This window comes from Pimephales promelas, chromosome 15, assembly GCF_988280905.1.
Source record: "Pimephales promelas chromosome 15, fPimPro1.hap1.1, whole genome shotgun sequence".
NCBI classification, from domain to species: domain Eukaryota; kingdom Metazoa; phylum Chordata; class Actinopteri; order Cypriniformes; family Leuciscidae; genus Pimephales; species Pimephales promelas.
Window position 1 is genome coordinate 31,784,710 of NC_142783.1, and position 20,936 is coordinate 31,805,645.

The following is a 20,936-nucleotide window of genomic DNA, read 5'->3' on the forward strand; positions in this document are numbered from 1 at the left end:
GAGGTTAGAGGAAAAGAAAATTTACATTTATTCATTTAGCTGACACTTTTATCCAAAGTGACTTACAATTGCTATATATGTCAGAGGTCGCAACTAGGGGTTAAGTGTCTTGCTCAGGGACACATTGGTGTCTCACAGTGGATTCGAACCCGGATCTCTCACACCAAAGGCATGCGTCTTATCCACTGCGCCATGATCACCAAAATGCCATCTTATCTTTTCTGAAGAGAGTCAGAGTCAACAAATCGTTTTTCAAGTCAGTTCGTTCGTTGAATGAACCAAATGACTCAAAAAGGATTCGTTCATTTTTATAAACGAGTTCAAACAGGAGAGTCACGAACGCTCATCACGGAACAGAGCAAGGCGAGCATTTGTGCTTATAAAACGTAAACTTTTTTATTTATTTTTGAAATGACCGATCGTTTCTCTAGATAAGACACTTATTCATCGTCTGAAATCGTTTAAAGCCCTTTGAAGCTGCACTGAAACTCTCATTTGGACCTTGAACCGTTTGGACCCCATTGAAGTCCATTATATGGAGAAAAATCCTGGAATGTTTTCATCAAAAACCTTAATTTCTTTTCGACTGAAGAAAGAAAGACATGGACATCTTGGATGACATGTGGGTGAGTAAATTATCAGCAAATGTTTTTTTAAAAAGTGAACTACTCCTTTAAATGCTCACAGCAGTGTCTGCCAATGTATTGGCAGTAGCAAGTACTCGGCCGCAGCGTAGCAGATCTATTCCTCCGAGAGCAAATACATTAACATTGCCATATCCATTACCACACCAATCTCCAGAGAGATGTCATGACGGAACATCCATTCTGTTAACATTTTAACATGCATAGAGGAGAGGAGGCTTATCTCATGAGCACACAGATGGACAACAGTACAAGTGAGAGAGGGTGATGTGGAGGAAAGTGTAGGAAAAGTGTAAAAAAGCACATTGCTTATTTTCAGTAAGAGGGACTAACTGACTAAATCCTGTGAATAAAACTGAAGATGAAGATCTGCCGCTGACATCTGCAGGACAGGAGGTGCGCTACAGATCGTGTTCAGCAAAGCATCTACTGAAAACAGGCATTGAACTATATAAAAAAAAGATGTGTGGAGTTGTTGACGTATTATTTTGTACCATTTGGTAGCTGACTAGAGGAACGGAGATATGATCTTTGCTTGCATGTGTCAGTTCCACCAGTGTTCACCAGCGCACAGGAAGTCGCCCCCACATTAGTGCTGTAATAAATGCTGTTTGTCATCGGAGTACACACTCATCTTTTCTAGTCCTTTTCTTAATGAGAGACCTAGCGCTGTGCTTAGAGCCACATTTTCTGGCACCACTCTCGTCCATGTGACTCATGCACATCCTGAGGAGCTTCACATAAGCATTGTCCTGCTGTCTTACATGCTGTCCGTGGAGAAAAAGCAGGACACCATTTGTTTGTGCAGGAGACGGAGTGTTTCAGACTTTATAAGGCAAAGATTCACACCTTTATTTCATCCGTAGCGGGATGCACTTCTGTGGTATTGTGTTTAACTATCCCCTTTATTAGCGAGTAAAACAACGGATTGCAAAGAGAAAGAGACTTTTTTTTTTGTCCGAATCTTTGCACTTTTTCCAAGTCCTTGAATTAATTTTGACAAATTAGGCAGTATAGCTCTATTCGGATAGCACACTCTAAAAAATCCTGGGTTGTTTCAACCCAAATTTGGGTCAAATATGGACAAACCCAAATGCTGGGTTAAATGCAATTTAAAAATTTACGGTTGAAAGTGAAAGTGATTTTAAATGACATTTTTTAACCCAACATTTGGGTTTGTCCATATTTGACCCAAATTTGGGTTCAAACAACCCAGCTGTATTCAGAGTGTAGTTGTTTCTCAAGGGGTTGGAAGGTATTTTCAACATTTACAATTTATTGCTGTCCGAATCTAGAATGCCGTGTAAAAATCCCCGGACTGAATTACCTACTGTTTTTTTGATAGAAACCAAGGTCGTGTGGTAATTCTATTAGCCTGTCCGAATCCACATTTTACAAGAGATCACTTCAAAATTCACTGTTTAAATCCTTTTTGATCACTGCCGAGCACCGTACGTACAATAACTGTTGCGCTTCTCTGTAATTTGCATGCATTTTAAAGATGTTTTATTGCTGAAATGCTGGAAAGTATTTACAAGAACAATGTCATCACCACTCCACCTCAACGAACAAAAAGAAAGCTTAAAAAGCATGTAAACATTTTAAATGGGGCGTTATTATGGCAGCAATACAATGATATGTAGGCTATATAGGGCTATATACGGCTATAGGGGTGGTGATGGCGCAGTGGATAAGACACATGCCTTTGGTGTGAGAGACCCGGGTTCCTTGAATGTGTCCCTGACTTAAGACACTTAACCCCTAGTTGCGACCTCTGACATACAGTATATAGCATTTGTAAGTCGCTTTGGATAAAATCGTCAGCTAAATGAATAAATGTAAATGTAAATCTATATACACAACATTAAAAATACAAACCAGCAGCTTTATTTTTACCTCGTGTAAATAAGAGGCTGCATTAACTTGTTTTCGCTAATTTCCATATTTTTAAAAATGACATCCTTTTGAGATAAATTGCAAGACAGAAAACAATTTCAAACATAGCGTACGCGTGTCTAGCTATTTTTTAAAAATTAGATTTAAATAATAAATACAACATTATTTTCATATTATTAAATTAAATTAGTAGTATTCCAAGCATATGACGTTTTATTTACAGCAGACAATCATGAGACTGACTACGTGAGCAGTGTTTTTGCAGGTTCGTGGGATCACAAAACTCACTCCTCCACCGTCAATAAATCGATTTTTATCACTGAGGACGGAGCCATGTAAATTAATTTTTACAGACGTCCACATGAGAAACAATTACCGTTCGAATAGGGCTTATGTCAGATTTGACAAAACCACCATTGTGTGTTTGCTGTAACGAATGGATGAATGGTTGGAGGGAGAGTCTCATATGATATTATGCTGTCCGGCAGGCGATATTTTTTTTTTCCCAGGATGGTAGGGGATGACTCATCAATATTCATTTGGGAACTCATCCCTGATTGGTCTGATGACCTACCTCTAACCCCGCCCGTCATTGAGGACTAACAACCTACACCCAACCCCGCCCCTAAACCTACCCGTCACTGGGGTTAAGACCAATCAGGGATGAGTTCCCTAATGAATATTGATGAGCCTTCCCCTACCATCCTGGGGAAAAAAATATCGCGTCCGGCAGGATCAGAGCCAAAACTCCATAGTGATGCTTTATACGCCTTATTCACGGCAGCGCCATCTTTGATTTTTAATGAGAATGAAAGCGAGGCTGTGAGGGATGGACATGCATCTCTTCAATGGGCTGTACTTGTTCTGCTTATGAAACACTGGAAAAATATCTTTCCAAGACCTTTCAGTTGACAAACTCCCGACAATGTAAGCTGTGGAAAATTGTAAGTAATCTAGGAGCTTTATTCAGCTCTTTACAGCGGATGCCATTGGAAACACGGTAAGTCTATCCCTCACAGCCTCACTTTCATACCTGTCATGGCGCGGCTCTGAATAAGGTCTATAAACGTGTCCTAAACATTCCATAAACGTCACATAAACGTCTCGGCCGGCTCCGGCAGGTCTGCACAGAGCTTGAAGTGTTTACACGGAGCAGAGATTGATCCTGGACCCTCGCTGAGCCAGAAACGGGAACATCAGTAAGCGTTTGTACCTGCTAAAGAGGATCTCATTACTCATTCCCCTTGTATTTACAGAACATCTGTTGGCTAATTTAAATGGAATCTCCATTTCTAATAATAAGTGACGTATTAGCAGCCACAGACTCTGCATTGAAGTCCGCTTGCCTGTGATGTGCTGTCGGAAAATCGACCAAAAAACAAGCAAACATAGAAATAAAGCACAGTGCGTGTCAATGGGGAAAGTGTTTAAGAAGGTTTAAAAGCAGAAATACGTAGCTCTGCATTTACAGGAAATTTGTGTTGTTTGAGATTATCTGTAAATCATCTAAATTTGCGGTGAGTATCTAGGTTATGATTGTCTAACATGATTTCCGTGGGTGGAGTTTTCTTCATGTAAGTAATGTCCTCATTTTGCATCCTTGAGTGCACTGCATGAAAGTTACAGAGTTCACTAATATTACATGGTTGTGGTATTACTGAAATAGTGACAAACAAAGATCATAATTATTACATTGCTTAACCCTCAAACCATATTCACGTTATAGCCCTTAATCGTGGACAAATGTGGGCACAGAGGACTCAGGTGTGATCCTATTTTCTATTTATTATAAATGTTATATCACTGTCTTCGATAAAGTTTTGTCTATCCATTTTTTTATTTTGGGGGTATTTATTTACTTCAAAAAGTACCATATTTTCTATGTAAATTATGCTTATTTTTATGTTTAGTTTAAAATTTTTTTTAACTACATTTAAAAAATGTGCATGCAACATCCCACTATCAATACTCCCAGAACTTACGCGAGACTTGGGATGTCTGCAAACTGTGGCTTTTTTGAAACGCGAACGTTGTCAACATAACTCACTGGAAATCCAAAAAACGTCCACACCAGCTGTAAGTTAGAGGAGGTTGGCCATGGACTCGCAGCACTTCAACACGCATGTTTTTTCCACTTGGCAAGCCGAACGGAAGTGACAGTACGGGGGCGTGATTCCGTTTTTTTTATTCGAACTTCGAGATTGTGAATTAGTTTCGATTAATCGAAATCGTGACACACTTAATACAGAGTCACAAAGTTGATCCTGCTGCTGCTCATGGACAGCTAATACTCACTCTCTCCGTCTATGTGAGATTCGGAAGGGAGTTAGGCCGTGTGTCCACCAAAGCGTTTTTCCACGCGCCTGGCGTATGTTTTCAATTGTTATCAATGGGAGTGCCGCGTTTTTAAACGTCATGAGCGTAACGAGGCGCTGAGTGTTTTTTTTTTTTTCAAGCTGAAGCGCCGAGGGCCCAGCGTTTTTAGTTGGAAAATGTTCAACTTTGGATAAAACGCAGCGCTCATCACTGTCACTTTTTTACCCAGCCGTCCAATCACAGTGGAGGAGGGGCGGGACTAAACCACACTGACCAACTGTCACAACAACGACATCAACCACCTGAGCTAACCGAACAAAATGGATAAAAAAATGTTTAGTATGAAACAAATTATCTGCGAAATCAGAAGTAAAGTGTGCTGCGGATATTCTGTATCATAGCAACGAAACGTCTCAAGGGAAAAAACGCTGCGCTGCCCAAAGCACGCCGTCTTCAGCAGAGCGTCTAGCGTTTTCAGCTGGCTAAAACACACGGTGAACACACGGTCTTATTCAGATTTCACTCGGCACAGCTACTAGAATAAGTTGCTGACGTGCTCAGTTTGAGCTTGCGCAGTACGCCTGGCGATCAGCTTTTAACGGGTTTCAATCATAGATATGTATATAAAGGCTAGATATGTCGTCCACGCTGCTGGCCAATGGAGGTCGACGTCTGCACCTGGCGGCCATCTTGTCACAGGCAGCTCGCTCACTCGTAACATTGTTTTAATGGTACATGTACTATTTAAATGACCATAACTTGCTCAATTTTCTACCGATTTTCAAACGGTTTGTTTTGTTATATACGTCAGAGATGTAATGTAGTTATGATACTGCATACTTATGAATAAAAAGTGTATTAATAAATAATCATCCAGATAATTATAGCCACGTTAATAACGTTTGTAAGAAACCAAACTGTTTGTAAATCCGTCAAGATTTCAACGAGATAAGAGTATTTGTGTTCGTGCTGACCACCGGTGATGACGATGGAAACTCCGCCGTAACACATCTAGCCTTTATATACATATCTATGGTTTCAATTCTCTCAGTTGAAATCAATGGGGTCGCTTTGTCCATTTCTTTTACTGTCTATGGTAACAAGTTGGAAATACTTTCTAACCAAATGTGTAAGTCTGTGTTTGTAAATGGTAATAGTAGGTTGCTCACATCACTAAACCTGTTTGTCGGTCTTAAACAGGAGATTGCCATTGCCCTTTTTCAGGCTTTCATAAACGCTTATGTAAGCTTCCTCTGGAATAGGAGAACAAAAGTCTAGCAGCTGGATAAATGAACCAGCTCTGATAAGAAAACCAGCACAGCCTTCTCCATTTCAACACTACAGGATATTTCAGTTACGATAACATCATTTACCAACTAGACAAAACAGGAAGTGACAATCTTGCGATTTTGTTTCTGCATAGGCGACTTTGACCAATCAGTGATGACCTTGTCAGTTGACTGACTGTTCTTGTTGAAGTTGTAGTTTGAGGAACTTTAAGTTATTATTGCATCGAGTAAAATATGAATACACTACCATTAAAAAGTTTGGGGTCAGTACATTTTATTTAAGGAAATTAACACTTTTATCCAGCAAGGATGCATTAAATTGATTAAAAGTGACAGTAAAGACATTTAAATGAATTATAAATAAATCATTTGAATCTTCTATTTATCTATGAATAGTAAAGCATCAAGCTGCACAACTGTGTTCAACATTGGTAATCATGTTTCTGAAGCATTAAATCATTATAGAATGATTTCTGTAGGATCATGTGACACTATATTGACTAAAAAAATTCACATATTCATCACAGAAATAAATTACATTTTAAAATATATTAAAATGAATAGTTATGTGAAATAGTTATTTCAAATTGTAATAAAATGTTACAATATTACTGTTTTTAGAGTATTTTTGATGTTCTCAATAGTGTGTTCTCAATTTGAATAGTTATGTGAAATAGTTATTTCAAATTGTAATAAAATGTCACAATATTACCGTTTTTAGTGTATTTTTGATGTTCTCAATTGCTGCGAATATAATCAAGTGTTTCGTAATGTGTACTAAATATTAACCCTTGAGCCATGTTCAGCATTTTCATTATTCTACACTGAAAAGCATCTTATCCTAAGTTTTGCTACCCCACCACACGGGCGGTTTACCGTGATCATATCAGGACGCTGTGAGTGTGTCATCAGCCTATTGAAGCTTCACTCTTCAACTCATTTCCTGTGCTACACTATCGAAAACTCACAAACCATGCCTTATCTCAGATAACAGCAGCACTACAACACTGGCATCTGACGGAAAGCAAGATCCACTTCAGCAAAGCAGATCCAATCAAGGCGTTTTCTTACTGGCCCGAGGGCCCAAGTTAAGCCCGTCTCTGTTTTGATGATTCATCCCAATCCGATAATGTGCCTCCGGTTGGAATTCGCAAACATCGCTACTCATTCACAGCTATTGACGCTTTTGTTCCATCTCTGTCTCTCTGTTTGCTCATCGGAGCGATCCCCAGGATGGTGAGCGTAAAGGATTTTCAAACAAGCCTTGAACCTGCTGTGCATTATGAGTCAGAGCTCAGTGCCTTGTGTCCATTGTTCTCCATTCGATAAAATAAATAGGGAAGTAAAGTCAACCGGAGGGGCTACTGATGACATAAGACCTTTCAATGTTGGTTTTAAAAGAGTCGCTGCCGATAACTACGACTGTTAACAACTATTATCCGTGTGAGGATGTAAACTCATCTGGCCACTCTCACCTAATTTAACTGTATTTCATGTCTTTAAATCGATTTTGATGTTATACTTCAATAATTATCACTGCTGGTCAGTGGTCAGTGTTTAAGATGCTTGCCCCCGGGGTCTCACAGACAAGGCTTAAAGGGTTTGAAATTAATTTTTGGTATGTTTTATCTCACCTCAAGGGCATCCAAGATGTAGGTGTCTTTGTTTCTGCAGTAGTTTCAATTTTTATATTTTTAGGTCAAACTGTTTGTGTCTATCAGTCATATAATGGAGGTCTACGGTCACCACCTCAATGAGCATGCACAGAGAAGTCCAAATTAAACATGATTTAATGACTCGCAAATGTAAGTACACATTGATGGCCTAAGACACAAAACGAGCGGTTTGTGTGAGAAAACGAACTGTATTTATATCGTTTTTACCTCTTGTAACCACAGCCACGTCCAAGTGATCTGAGGGCGTGGGCGCTTTGTGGCTGTGATTACAAGAGGTAAAAACGATATAAATACTGTTCGTTTTCTCACACAAACCGCTTAGGCCATCAATGTGTACTTGCATTTCCGAGTCATTAAATCATGTTTAATTTGGACTTCTCTGTGCATGCTCTTTGAGGTGGTGACCATAGACCTCCATTATATGACTGATAGACACGAACGTTTTGACCTAAAAATATCAAAATTGAAAAATACTGTGGAAACAAAGACACCTACATCTTGGATGCACTTGAGGTAAGCTAAAACATATCAAAAATTAATTTCAAAGTGAACTATCCCTTTAAGCTAGTCTTAGACTAAAATTAAAATGCATGTTTGAGCTGTTTTAACTGAAAGCAAACTTGCACGGATATATCTTAATATGTCAGTGCCATTGTTTTGTCTGCAGATGCACTGTAATAATGTGTTTTTTTTTTCCTAAGGCACTTTTAAAAAAGCTAATTGAATGTCCTAATTGAACTAAGGCTTAATCCTGGCTTAGTCTAAGCCCTATCTGTGAAACTGGGATTTGTACTTGGTATTCTTCAATAAATTAAATCACAATAAAGTCAACACGGACAGTTAATAAAGTATTTGGTCCCCTCCTTTCTGAGATAAAATATTGTGGTGTTTGTTATGAATAATGTATCCTTTTTTTAAAAATTCATGTCTTAATATTCTTGAATAAAAAACTTTTTATAAATAACATTATTTTTTTTCTCGTCCGAGAAGTTGATTCACCCAATTCACAATTTTTGTTTCATGCTGACTTTAAGAAAGAGACAGTTCAGTTTGAAATTTTCTAATTGTATTTTATTTATTTATTTTTTTTAAATAAAATTTTGGTTTATTTGATTTATTTCTACAACAGGCATGAAATGAACTGTCTTCCACATCATAGCTCAGATCAGGGGTTAGTGAAGAACTTGGGCATGTTTAATATCAGCCACATCCTGTGGTGCCATCAGCCAATCAATGTTATCATGATGTCAATTTCCTGCAGCTCCACAGTAGTGATTGCCAGTCACATGGCATTTTACCCCTAAGGCGATTGGCTAAAAAAGTTCTATGCCAAATTTCAATCACATTCCTGCGCCAGCCAATCAGCTGCCATTGAGATATTAGCGCTAATGTATAGTGTTCCTCAGGTCATAGGACAAGCAGCACTTTCACAAACCCTTGTGTTTTCCCTCTATAAATCCACGTAGGATTCGAGCAGGCCTCGTCAGCTGGACTAACCTGTCTCTTCTTGTGTTTTCTCTGCAGATTTGAGGATCTGTTCTCCTCCGTTTATGGTGCTGAACAGTGAGTGTGGCCCAGACACACTGGAGCAGATCGAGCGGCACGGCCTTACATTCCCTTTCAGTAAGTCTCACGCCTCGCACCTCTTCTTTCCTGAAACGGGCAGAAATGTTTAACCAAAGAAGCTCATTATATAAATATCACTCTAAATGTGCAAAAATTGCTCTGCAATTTTTTTTAGCAAATCCATTAAAGGGATTCTATGCAGTTTCAGCTTAACTGAACATATCTGATTATATGACTTCTTTTGGGTTGAATGGTGGCCGTCTTGTTTTTATTTGTCTTTTTATTTAAAATAATTGTTATTGTATGGTAAAAAAATGGTAAATGGACTGCATTTATATAGCGCTTTCATAGACCTAATGGCCACCAAAGCGCTTTACATATTGCCTCACATTCACCCATTCACACACACATTCATACACCGACGTATCAGCAAAATCCAGTCCCAATCAACCTATAATTGGATGTATTGATAAATAAAAATGCAAACCAATTTCAATACATATGTATATTTTGAATTAAACATGTCTTGAGTATTTTAAACATGCAGTTATCCTGGTTTGCAGTTGTTTTAAGAGATTAAGATTGCATGAGTATGTTCTGTATGGACATACTGTGCAAGTCTGTAATTTGATTTTAAAACCTCTGCAGATACACCTGTTTTTATTGGGTCACTTAAATGCCATTAGGTTGCATTTCACTGCATTAAAGGTTTATTAAAGAGTTGCATTATTAACTAGACTTAACCAGAGTGTTTTTTCCTTCTCATCCTGCACAGTTTGCAAAACACGGGTTGCTCACGGAACTAACTCTCATGAGGTAATACTCTTTTCTAACACTTTTTTTTTTGGTGTGAAATGTGACCACAGAGGCCATGAAATGCCAACACACACACAAAGCTTTGTATTACAATCTAGGGAGCTGCCTGCATAGGTAGCTACCTTTTGAGGGCATCATTCTAAGTCAAATTTAACCTAATAAATTATTGTAGTTGAAGAAATTGAAGTAGCTGATTTGGAAAGTTCAACTCCACGTTGACGACACGAACTAAACTCATCCAGACCTCAGCTACAATACAGTGTTTGAGGGCGGGGCAAAGACAGCCAATGATTATGCAATTATGCAAATTTGTTACAAACCTACAAGTAAGTACTGGCATCTTATTTCAGGCAGTTCACAATCAGTTTTTCCTTTTTGGGTGACTATAACTCTATTTATCATGCACTTTGATCTTTAAACCTTTGGAGACCTTTTACACTCACACTATATGAAAGGTAATATCCAAGAAAAAACAACAACATTTATTTGCGATGCACAAAAGGTGCTTTATAGTGGAAAAAGGCTTCAGACAGTAAGAAAAAATGGTTCTTTAAAGGGATACTCCACTTTTTTTTGGAAATAGGCTCATTTTACAACTCCCGGTACCACTTTTAGCATAGCTTAGCATACATCTTTGAAGTGGACAAGACCATTAGCATTTCTCAAAAAAAAAAAAAAAAAATGACCAAAGTGTTTCGTTATTTTTCCTATTTAAAACTTGACTCTTCTGTAGTTACATCATGCACTAAGACCGACAGAAAATGTAAAGTTGCGATTTTCTAGGCTGATATGGCTAGGAACTATACTCTCACTCCTGTGTAATAATCAAGACACTTTACTGTCGTACCATGAGTGCAGCAGGCGTAATGATATGACACAGCGCCTGAAAATAGTCCCCAGCTCGGTAACTTCCAACATGACCGGGACTAAATTTGTGTAGTCATTATGAAACTCTTTGGCCATTTTTTTTGTTGAGAAATGCTAATTGTCTTGTCCACTTCAATAGCCGCGTTTCCATTACCCTTCAATTTGCGCAAATTGAAATTGCGAAATGAAAATACGCTCAATGGAAACACGTCAATTTCGCAAAAACTCCCTTTTATCACAAAAAAGTTTTTACGCTCGCATGAGGAGGTTTTTCAGGCAATTCGAAAAAGGATTTTTTCGCAAAACTGCAATGGAAACGGATTTTGCGCATTTACAGTCACCTGACTTAGAAGACGGAGTGTGTTTTAGGTCCGTGTCCGCAAATAATAATAATAATTATCATCGTTAGCCTATTATAACATTTATTATATAGCCTAGAAGACGCTTTTATCCAAAAAAGCAACAAAGCAATTCGTCACATCTCATTCATGTAGGCCTACAGATTGGACAATAATAGGGCTAAGATTATCACAAATAAACACTCAATTTTGACACTCAAAGTTTGGAGCACGCACTGGATGGCAGACAGATGCGGGCGCGCCGTGAACACTTTCATTTTCCCATCAACAGTGGAATCAACTTAAAATACTCTATCATTTCTGGTTATACAGAAAATAATAATACATTATTCGCAACTACTTTTATTTACGTAATGTCACAATAACAAGAAAACGTTGAAAACTGATGTATGCTAAGCTATGCTAAAAGTGGTACCGCCAGAACCGCAGATCGGCTGAATGGATTCAATAACGGTAAAACTCAACAGTTGAACTCTGAGGGAGTTGTAAAATGAGACTATTTCCCAAAAAAAGTGGAGTATCCCATTAAGAACGGTTCTTTTGGGTTGTTCCCAGGGCACCAATGCCAAAGAAAGTGTATTTATCATTTTTAATAGATAAGTTAAAGTTTTCTGTCTCACTGTGTTCCTCTGCAGATGGCTATAATATTCAACGCCGAGGACCTAAAGGACGTGAAGCCCCCGTGTGTCATTCAGAGTTTTATTAACCACAATGCCGTGCTGTATAAGGTGTTTGTGGTGGGAGAATCGCACACAGTGGTGGAAAGACCATCACTCAAGAACTTCCCTTCTGGACCGTCTGGTAAACCTTCAGCCCACACTTCAACTCTTTATAAATGTTATTTCCATGAAAGGCCGTTCCTGCGATATGCTTCGTTTCACCGCAACTGGACCTTCAGTTTGTTTAGGCTTGATTTACGTTACAACGTTCCCGCTGTAAAGACTCGGCTGACTTTGCAGTGGAAACCGTGGATTGTGTTTTGCTCCTACCCCGTCAGCAGAAGTGCTTGCTGATGTCGGGTTTTCGCCGCAGGCCACTGTACGGGATGATCCGTTTGCATATGCCAGTGCACTTGCAGTGCATGCAAACCAGTTACGGCTACTGGAAGAGCAATCTGTTAGTTTAATGCAAATTCATGAGGTCATATCTATGAATTCATGAACTCATGCTGAACTCCGCAATGCACACACACATGGAAGTTCACTCACACCTTATCTTAAAGCAATATCAAAGGAAAAAAACCTGTTTAAAAGATTCAAACAAAGAAAAAGGGGTGGCACTGTGTTTCTAAAGATGGATCAGGTTGTTTGTAATTTCTAAGAATCCCATGAAGGCGTGATATATTTGAGTTCGTGAAGTTCCTCGACAGGTAATCAGGGATTGTACCGCAGTACTATTTAGTTCTTTTAGATTTTACTGACCTAAACTATCGTATTTTAACAAAATGCAAAGCCAATGACAATACATGCATATCGAATTCTAATGATTATTATTATTATTTTTGAGGTGGAGGAACAGATTACTAAAACATAGTACTTAGTAATGATCTAATTAATATTGAAATTCAAATTCTGTCATTATTTACTCACCATCATGCCGTTTCAAACCCGTATTGTGCGGTTTAGTCCAAATTTTCTGAAGAGACACTTTTATCCCTTTTCTCTTAAACTGTATTCTGGACAAATGTGGGCAAAATAGTTTTGAATTATTTAAAAAAAATACTTCCCGTGATCTGAGCGGTACAAGACTTGGCTACTTTTCCTAAGTTTGCCTCCTGAACACACACAATTTTTTTTTTGACTCAGTTCTACAATGTTAAATGGGTGAAAAAAACTCCTTAATCTTGTATTTGGGTCAAAAATGGGCACCCATAGAAATGAATGGGAAAAACTGTAATTTAGAGCATTCTAAAATAAGCCAAAAATAAGACACCAGGTGACAGCAAAGTCACTTCATCTTTAGGTTTTAGCTCTAAGAACTTTTTGGAATGATATTTTAATGTAGTTAAAAAAACAAACAAAACATAAGCATAATTTACATAGAAAAAATTTTACTTTTTGAAATAAATAAATTCAAAAATACCCCCAAAATAAAAAAAACCACCATAAATGGATAGACAAAACTTTATCGAAGACAGTGATATAACATTTATAATAAATAAAAATTAGGATCACACCTGAGTCCTCTGTGCCCACATTTGTCCACAATAGCAGGATTAAGGGCTATAAAGTGAATACGGTTTGAGGGCTACGAGTTCATCTGCTAAACCAGCTACTTTAATATGATGAAATATTGTAATATATTTTTTAAATACAGTATACTGTATATAATAAAATAAATTTAATCATATTAAATATTTAATGTATTTATAGATAATTATATTTATTTATTTTTTTATTTTTTTATGAATAATTTAAATAGCTATCGCTGGAGAAATGTTACTTTTTTCAGACTGGAATAATGTTTCTACACAGCCATTATAGAGCAATGTCATGCATATTTTAATGCTGTAAGAAAATGTTAAAAATTGAATCACATATAAATATTATTAAGGTTTATAAATACACGTTCTAGTAAGATGTGTTTTAAAACGCATATGATTTTCTTAAGCCATTATAATTCCTTGTTTCCTTGGTTCTATTTCTGGTTAAGACCATTGCTCTCTTCAGATGAAGAGATGTTTTCTTAGGTTCAAAAAGATATTATCTTTGAGGATTAATAGAAGTACATCGTAAATATTTGGGGTGTTTTGATGTGTGCAGATGGAAGGAAGTGTAAATGGTGGATTGCTCTCCCTTAATGAATCTCTCTTCTGCCGTTTGAGTGGGAGGTCATAAATCTCAGCGTCCTCTTGGCACTAGATTTTTGTTTTTCCTTCCTCGTCCTCCTCCTCACTGTCTCTTTCTCTCCCTCTCTGCCTGGCAGTCCTGATCCTTGAATCTCTCATCTGAAGCACAGATCTCTGCTGCCGTCTAGTGGCTTGCTGTGCACTTGCACTGTTACACTTTCACTTTTAGTCAAAGTGTTTGAATTTTTTTAGCATTCATTTGTTTGCTCTTTTTAATGTCTTCACAGACAGAAAAGCAATTTTCTTCAATAGCCACAATGTGTCCAAGCCAGAGTCGTCCTCTGACCTCACATCTGTAAGTGGGCATCCTGTAAAAATGGCTTGCTAGTCAACCCACAGTGTTGTGTTTTGGCAAAAGCTCTTTGTTCACTTTTGTTTGCATCTTTGACAGAGAGATAATGTAGAAGGGGTTTCCCAGCCCCCGAATGATGATGTCATCAGGGAATTGTGTAAATCTCTACGGGAAGCTCTCGGGGTTTCGCTCTTCGGGATCGACGTCATCATCAACAACCAGACGGGCCAACATGCAGTCATTGACATCAATGCATTCCCTGGTGCGTATCTGTCCATGCAAACTGTAACCCTGTAACCACAAGGCAATTCTCCAGGCAACATTTAATAACTTTTTATTTTGCGCGCATACACTGCCGTTCGAAAGATTGGGTTGGAAGTCTGTTATGCTCACCAGTAAGCATGATGCATGATGAAATAACTATTGACTTGGCTACTTTTCCTAAGTTTGCCTCCTGAACACACACAATTTTTTGACTCGATTCTACAATGAAAAAAAAAACCCTTAATCTTGTATTTGGGTCAAAAATGGGCACCCATAGAAATGAATGGGAAAAACTGTAATTTAGAGCATTCTAAAATAAGCCAAAATAAGACACCAGGTGACAGCAAAGTCACTTCATCTTTAGGTTTTAGCTCGAAGAACTTATTGGAATGATATTTTAATGTAGTTAAAAAAAAATAAAACATAAAAATAAGCATAATGTACATAGAAAATATCGTACTTTTTGAAGTAAATTAATTCAAAAATACCCCCAAAATAAAAAAACCCACCATAAATGGATAGACAAAACTTTATCGAAGACAGTGATATAACATTTACAATAAATAAAAATTAGGATCACGATTAAAGGATTAAGGGCTATATACAGGATTGAGGGCTACGTAGCATAAAATCCCCTTAAAAATACAAACTATTAAATAAAAACATTATTAAACTAAAATATAGTACATTGATTTCATTGAAATAAAAAAAACATCATGTATCTCATCATTTCATGTTTTTTTATCCATTATTGTTTTAACAATTCTTACTCTTTTCAGGATATGAGGGTGTTCCTGAGTTCTTCAATGACCTCCTCAACCACATCATCAGCGTCCTCCAAGACCACGCCTCCAATGAGCCCTCGGCCCCGCCCCCATCTGGCCAACTGCCCGCTTTAGGAGTCCCCACCCCGGAGTGCTGTGGCATGCTGGGTAAGGAGTCGGACAGCAGCCCCTGGATCGTGGAGGGGGACGGGGGTCTGAAAGGCCCTCGTCAGAGACTGGGCTGCAACACGGCCATGTCCCCCAACTTCCAACAGCACTGCGTGTCCGCGATAGCCACTAAAGCCTCGTCGCAATGACTGCCCCGTCCCACGCCATCCTTCCCTGAACAAATTGTGAAGACCGAGTGAATAATATACAGTAACAATAATAACTATTATACTGATAAAATATATCTGTAATCAAAAATAAACTATATTGGGAATCATAATGACGTTGATAAAGGGCATTGAATTCTATCTTCTATGCCTTTTTGCATACGTTTTTTTTTTTTTTAAATTAATTACATTTTTTTAGTCTAACAACTCAGTACTGTAATGTGAACATTTTGGGAATCAACATAGATTTGCATCTAAATCAGTTTTAATTTGAATCACAGTGGATGTTGGATATTTAAGGTTTCTGAAGCCTTTCTTTTGTTGGCGATGGAAAAAAATAACTGATAACTGAGAACAAAAACACACCCAATAATCTAACAACCAGGACACCTGAAATGTCTTTGTGCTCTGTATTTAGTGGCAATCCTATATTGTGATGATCCACAGTGTATATCTTTGTGCAGCGTCTGCAAATCTGCTCCGTAAGCCGAATGAAGGCCCAGCGCGCAGCTCTTGTAGACCGTGTGCCACAGTGTTTGATCTTGTGACACTCCGTAATCTTTCCACAATGCTCCCGAAGACTTTCATCATCCTTCCATGAACATTGTGACACCTGACATTTTCCATGTGCATTTCAACCCATCATTTCATGAGGTGTTATATGAAGTGGGAGAAAATTCGAGTAATGAATTTCCAGGCGAACCGTGTCAAGTACAATTAAAGAGATGGTTCACCCCAAAAATATTTATCATCAATTACTCACCCTCAAGTTGTTCCAATCATGTATGAGTTTATTTTTTCTGCTAAACCAAAAATATGATATTTTAAAGAATGTTGGTAATTGGGGTTGGTCATTTTTACGTCTATGGAAGTCAATGGCTACAATTACTATGGTTACCAACATTCTTTAAAGGAGTAGTTCACTTTAAAAAAAAAAAACTTTTGCTGATGATTTACTCACCCCCATGTCATCCAAGATGTCCATGTCTTTCTTTCTTTCTTCAGTTGAAAAGAAATGAAGGATTCCAGGATTTTTCTCCATATAATGGACTTCAATGGGGTCCAAACGGTTCAAGGTCCAAATGAGAGTTTCAGTGCAGCTTCAAAGGGCTTTAAACCACACCAAACGATGAATAAGGGTCTTATCTAGCGAAATGATTGGTCATTTAAAAAATAAATAAACAAGTTTAAGTTTTACAAGCACAAATGGTCGCCCTGTTCTGTGATGCGCGTTCGTGACTCTCCAGTTCAAACTCGTTCATCAAAATGAGGCGAGCATTTGTGCTTATAAAACTTAGTTTATTAAAATGTACTTTTGAAATGGCCGATCATTTCGCTAGATTAGACCCTTATTCATCGTCTGGTGTCGTTTAAATCCCTTTGAAGCTGCACTGAAACTCTCATTTGGACCTTGAACCGTTTGGACCCCATTGAAGTGCATTGTATGGAGAAAAATCCTGGAATGTTTTCATCAACCTTAATTTCTTTTCGACTGAAGAAAGAAAGACATGGACATCTTGGATGACATGGGGGTGAGTAAATTATCAGCAAAAGTTTTTTTTTTTTTTTTTTTTAAGTGAACTACTCCTTTGAAACATCTTTTTGGAACAACATTGGTGAGTAAATGAGTTTTTAGAATTTTTAGGTGAGCAATCCCTTTAATGTTTAATTTGTTTTATAGTTTTGTGAAAGACCCTGAAAAGGCTAAAATTCTACAGTTCTTTTAAATATTCTTCTAAATTCTGTTGTTTGTGAGTGTCGAGTTTGGTTGGACGGTTGCAAGTGGAGATATTGACATTCCCTGTATGTGTGTGTGTGTGTGTGTGTGAGAGAGAGAGAGAGAGAGAGAGTGAGAGAGTGAGATATTTTTTAGCAGACAGTCCTTTAAAAGTTCTAATGTTTTGTACATGATCCAGTTTTGAAAGTCATTTATGACTTGGCTTCAGATTACTACACACACCCTTGAAATATTGGAACAAACTGTATGTGTGTGTTGGGAGTATTTTTTTCTTTTTCAAGCTGCAAGAAAGGATATATCTCTTCCACAAAAGGTTAACCAATTTGATTCTTGGTTTCCATTGCTAGGTTAAAAGGAGAATTAACAGATTTGTACGATTTTGTTCATATTCCTCCGTTATAAATGGAATAGTGGCTAGCTTGTTTTGAAAATCACTAATGAATACAAAGTATTTGTTTTATACATGATGTTGTTAGCATTTCATTTGGTTGCTGATTTAAATCAGACTGTATGTGAACTGCCATGAGGTGTGTTCCAAAATGTGTTTAGCACTAATTAATATCAATATATGTCATTACCATCTGAACAATTTTTTTTACATTAATTAAAATGGAAAGCCAAAACATGATTTGCAGCACTTGTTTACAAATACTGTAATGAAACTTGCAAAAATGATTTGTTGCTAACTGTAGATTAGAAAAGTTTGTCTTATTTGGATTCATGTTTATGAAAGAAATCTCGCCCACTTAGTGCCGGTAAAGTGACTTGGATTACTCCTACACATTTGAAGACCAACAGAAAGCAGCTTGTTTTTGTTCACTGTGAGAGGAATGAATGTGTGGAGATATTTGACACATTTTAATGTGGTAAACAAGAGCGCTGCAAATGGACGGCTGTCGTCAGCATCTGCTCCCATTCTCTTCAGTTTATATATAGTGAACATTTAGCACCACTCCATTGGCACTTCGCACCTTATGTTGATGCATTTCTTGTTCTGAAGGGGTCCATTTTTTAATGTAACATGTAAGAGTGATATTTTCATAGGTGTACCAAACTGTGCTTAAGATCTTTTTCTATAATAACTCCCTTCATTGTTAAGGAATTCAAATTGAATGGTCATTGTCATTTAAATGCCATTTTTAAAGAATGTGAGCCATGTCAACCAGCAACAAGAGCTGGGATTTTAGGACGTGTAGTCTCTTGCTTGCTTATATCAAGAGAGTTGGAATATGTTTATATGTGTAATGAGGAGTTGTTCAGATTAAGGTTGTGTTTTGTATAACCGAAGGTCCTATGAGAGGTAGAGAGAATGACATTCTTCAACACAGCTTTACCTTATGTCTCTGTACTTTTGCCTTCATTGTGCTATCAAATAGAAAAAACTCATCACCTATTATTTTTTCTGTCTCTATCATTATTTATCGATATCTTCAAAGGTTTCGGGTCTCATTTAAGATTTCGGGCCCCATTATTTGAATATTCATACTCTAGGGCCATAACCCATCAAGACCATGGGTCAACATCTCTGGTTACTTCAGCGTCACAATGTGACCATTATTGTTATCCTATTAATTATTCAGATGTGTCCAATGCTAGCCTAGAAGTGACCAATTATGAAGTTTTTAGCCCATTTACTCACCTTCATGTTGCTCCATACATGTTTGAATTACTTTCTACCATGGGACACACATGTAATGGATGTTGATTACCGTCTTGCTATTTTGTGGCAAGGTACGTTAGTTAAACTGAAAAACTTGTCTGGAGAAGAAGAAAAAAATATGTGTTAGGGTTATTATGGGTAACTGAAGCAAAAAAAAAAAAAAAAAAACATTTTCGTTACTTGAAATAAAATATTAAAAACTACATTTATTTTAGCTAGTTGCTAAGACACGTTTTTCATTTAGTTTACACGGTGTACTAAAATGACTAAACATTAAAAAGTAGACTGTCATTCGATATTACAGGGTTAGAAAATATCCAGTCCTGTTTTTTATGAACTCATTAAGAGTTCAGAGTAAACTAGTGTACCGAAGTAGGCCCACGACAAAAGGTATTAAACTGCCATTTATGCTAAATGAGCAGGCCATCATCCACCGCTTAGACCCCTTTCTCCATCCTTCTCTAGCTCGCCATTGGTCCTCACATTTTAATTCAACTCATCCTCACGACGTGATTGGCCACGCTTTCTGTCAATCACAACCGCCGTTCCTGATTGGCTGGTCCCAGTTAACTAATGCGAAAAATCCATGTTCTCAGGTTTGACATGTCACTAGAGCAAAGCCAGTAAACCGCACGTCTGGTCAGAAGTAGAGAGAGTAGCTTCTAGTCCCGCACATGTCACAAGTAGTAAACGCCAGACTTTACAGCGTCAGAACAAAACAAACATTTGCCCTAACATTATGCAAACAGCCTAAAGTTGTGCACTTCACTTGAATTGAAATATGTCGTCGATTGGTTTGTCTTTGGCCGGACGAAGCTTCGCAGACAGCGGACTGAGCGGATAAACGGGACTGAATGTGACGGCTCGTCGCGTCGGTGAATGAAGAAGCAGCGCTTCAAAGCAAAACACGTCCGAACATGGCTGACAGAACAGCTCCGAACTGTCATCTGCGACTCGAGTGGGTTTACGGCTACCGGGGACACCAGTGCCGCAACAACCTGTACTACACGGCCGCCAAGGAGATCGTGTACTTTGTCGCCGGCGTCGGAGTTGTGTACAACACGCGGGAACACAAGCAGAAATTTTATTTGGGACATAACGATGACATAATCAGGTAGGCACATTCACGTGGATGTTTTGAAGGAAATTATTCATACAAATGCACGCCAAGTAACGTTACCACACTTAAAGCAGTGAACTCAACGGTGCCAATGCATTCAAGCCAGTGTCCGGCTTGAGACGTTGCTGTATATTTATATTATATTTAATGGGAGGATCGAGTAAGTGTAGAGAGATGGAGATGGAGGTGGAGGTTGTTCCTCTGAGGCGCTGTCCAGCACGCCAGGCTTCTGAAGGTGATCTCCGACACGCTTCAGCGATCACGCGATCACCTTCACGAGCCTCGCGTGCTGGACAGCGCCTCAGCGGAGCAACTTGCGGGACTTGCATTTTGTCAACGATATTTTTTTATTTGTTGGTTGGTCTGTGTAAATGTATACGCCAGGCGTACGTTGCGTCGCTTCTTACTGTTTTGTTGGCTAGTTAAAAGTAGTTTAGACATCCGCGTTTTCTATCATTTAGTTGCTCTCGATCTGGCTGTTTATAA

The 20,936-nt window shown here is 38.1% G+C and overlaps 2 protein-coding genes across 3 annotated transcripts in view; both read left to right on the forward strand.

Moving 5' to 3' along the window:
* itpk1b (inositol-tetrakisphosphate 1-kinase b) overlaps positions 1-16,058 on the forward strand; it is a 45,972-nt gene extending 29,914 nt beyond the window's left edge. The window contains exons 6-11 of the mRNA XM_039666361.2: positions 9,346-9,444; positions 10,163-10,203; positions 12,065-12,230; positions 14,505-14,572; positions 14,669-14,831; positions 15,613-16,058. Coding sequence (XP_039522295.2) covers positions 9,346-9,444; positions 10,163-10,203; positions 12,065-12,230; positions 14,505-14,572; positions 14,669-14,831; positions 15,613-15,914 — 839 coding nt within the window. The 3' untranslated portion in view covers positions 15,915-16,058. The remainder of the gene's footprint in view (positions 1-9,345; positions 9,445-10,162; positions 10,204-12,064; positions 12,231-14,504; positions 14,573-14,668; positions 14,832-15,612) is intronic.
* A 3,861-nt stretch (positions 16,059-19,919) lies between these two features.
* Positions 19,920-20,936, forward strand: part of eml5 (EMAP like 5) — a 78,127-nt gene continuing 77,110 nt past the window's right edge. For both annotated transcript variants that reach the window (XM_089120546.1, XM_039666313.2), the window contains exon 1: positions 19,920-20,444. In XM_089120546.1, coding sequence (XP_088976672.1) covers positions 20,248-20,444 — 197 coding nt within the window. In that variant the 5' untranslated portion in view covers positions 19,920-20,247. The remainder of the gene's footprint in view (positions 20,445-20,936) is intronic.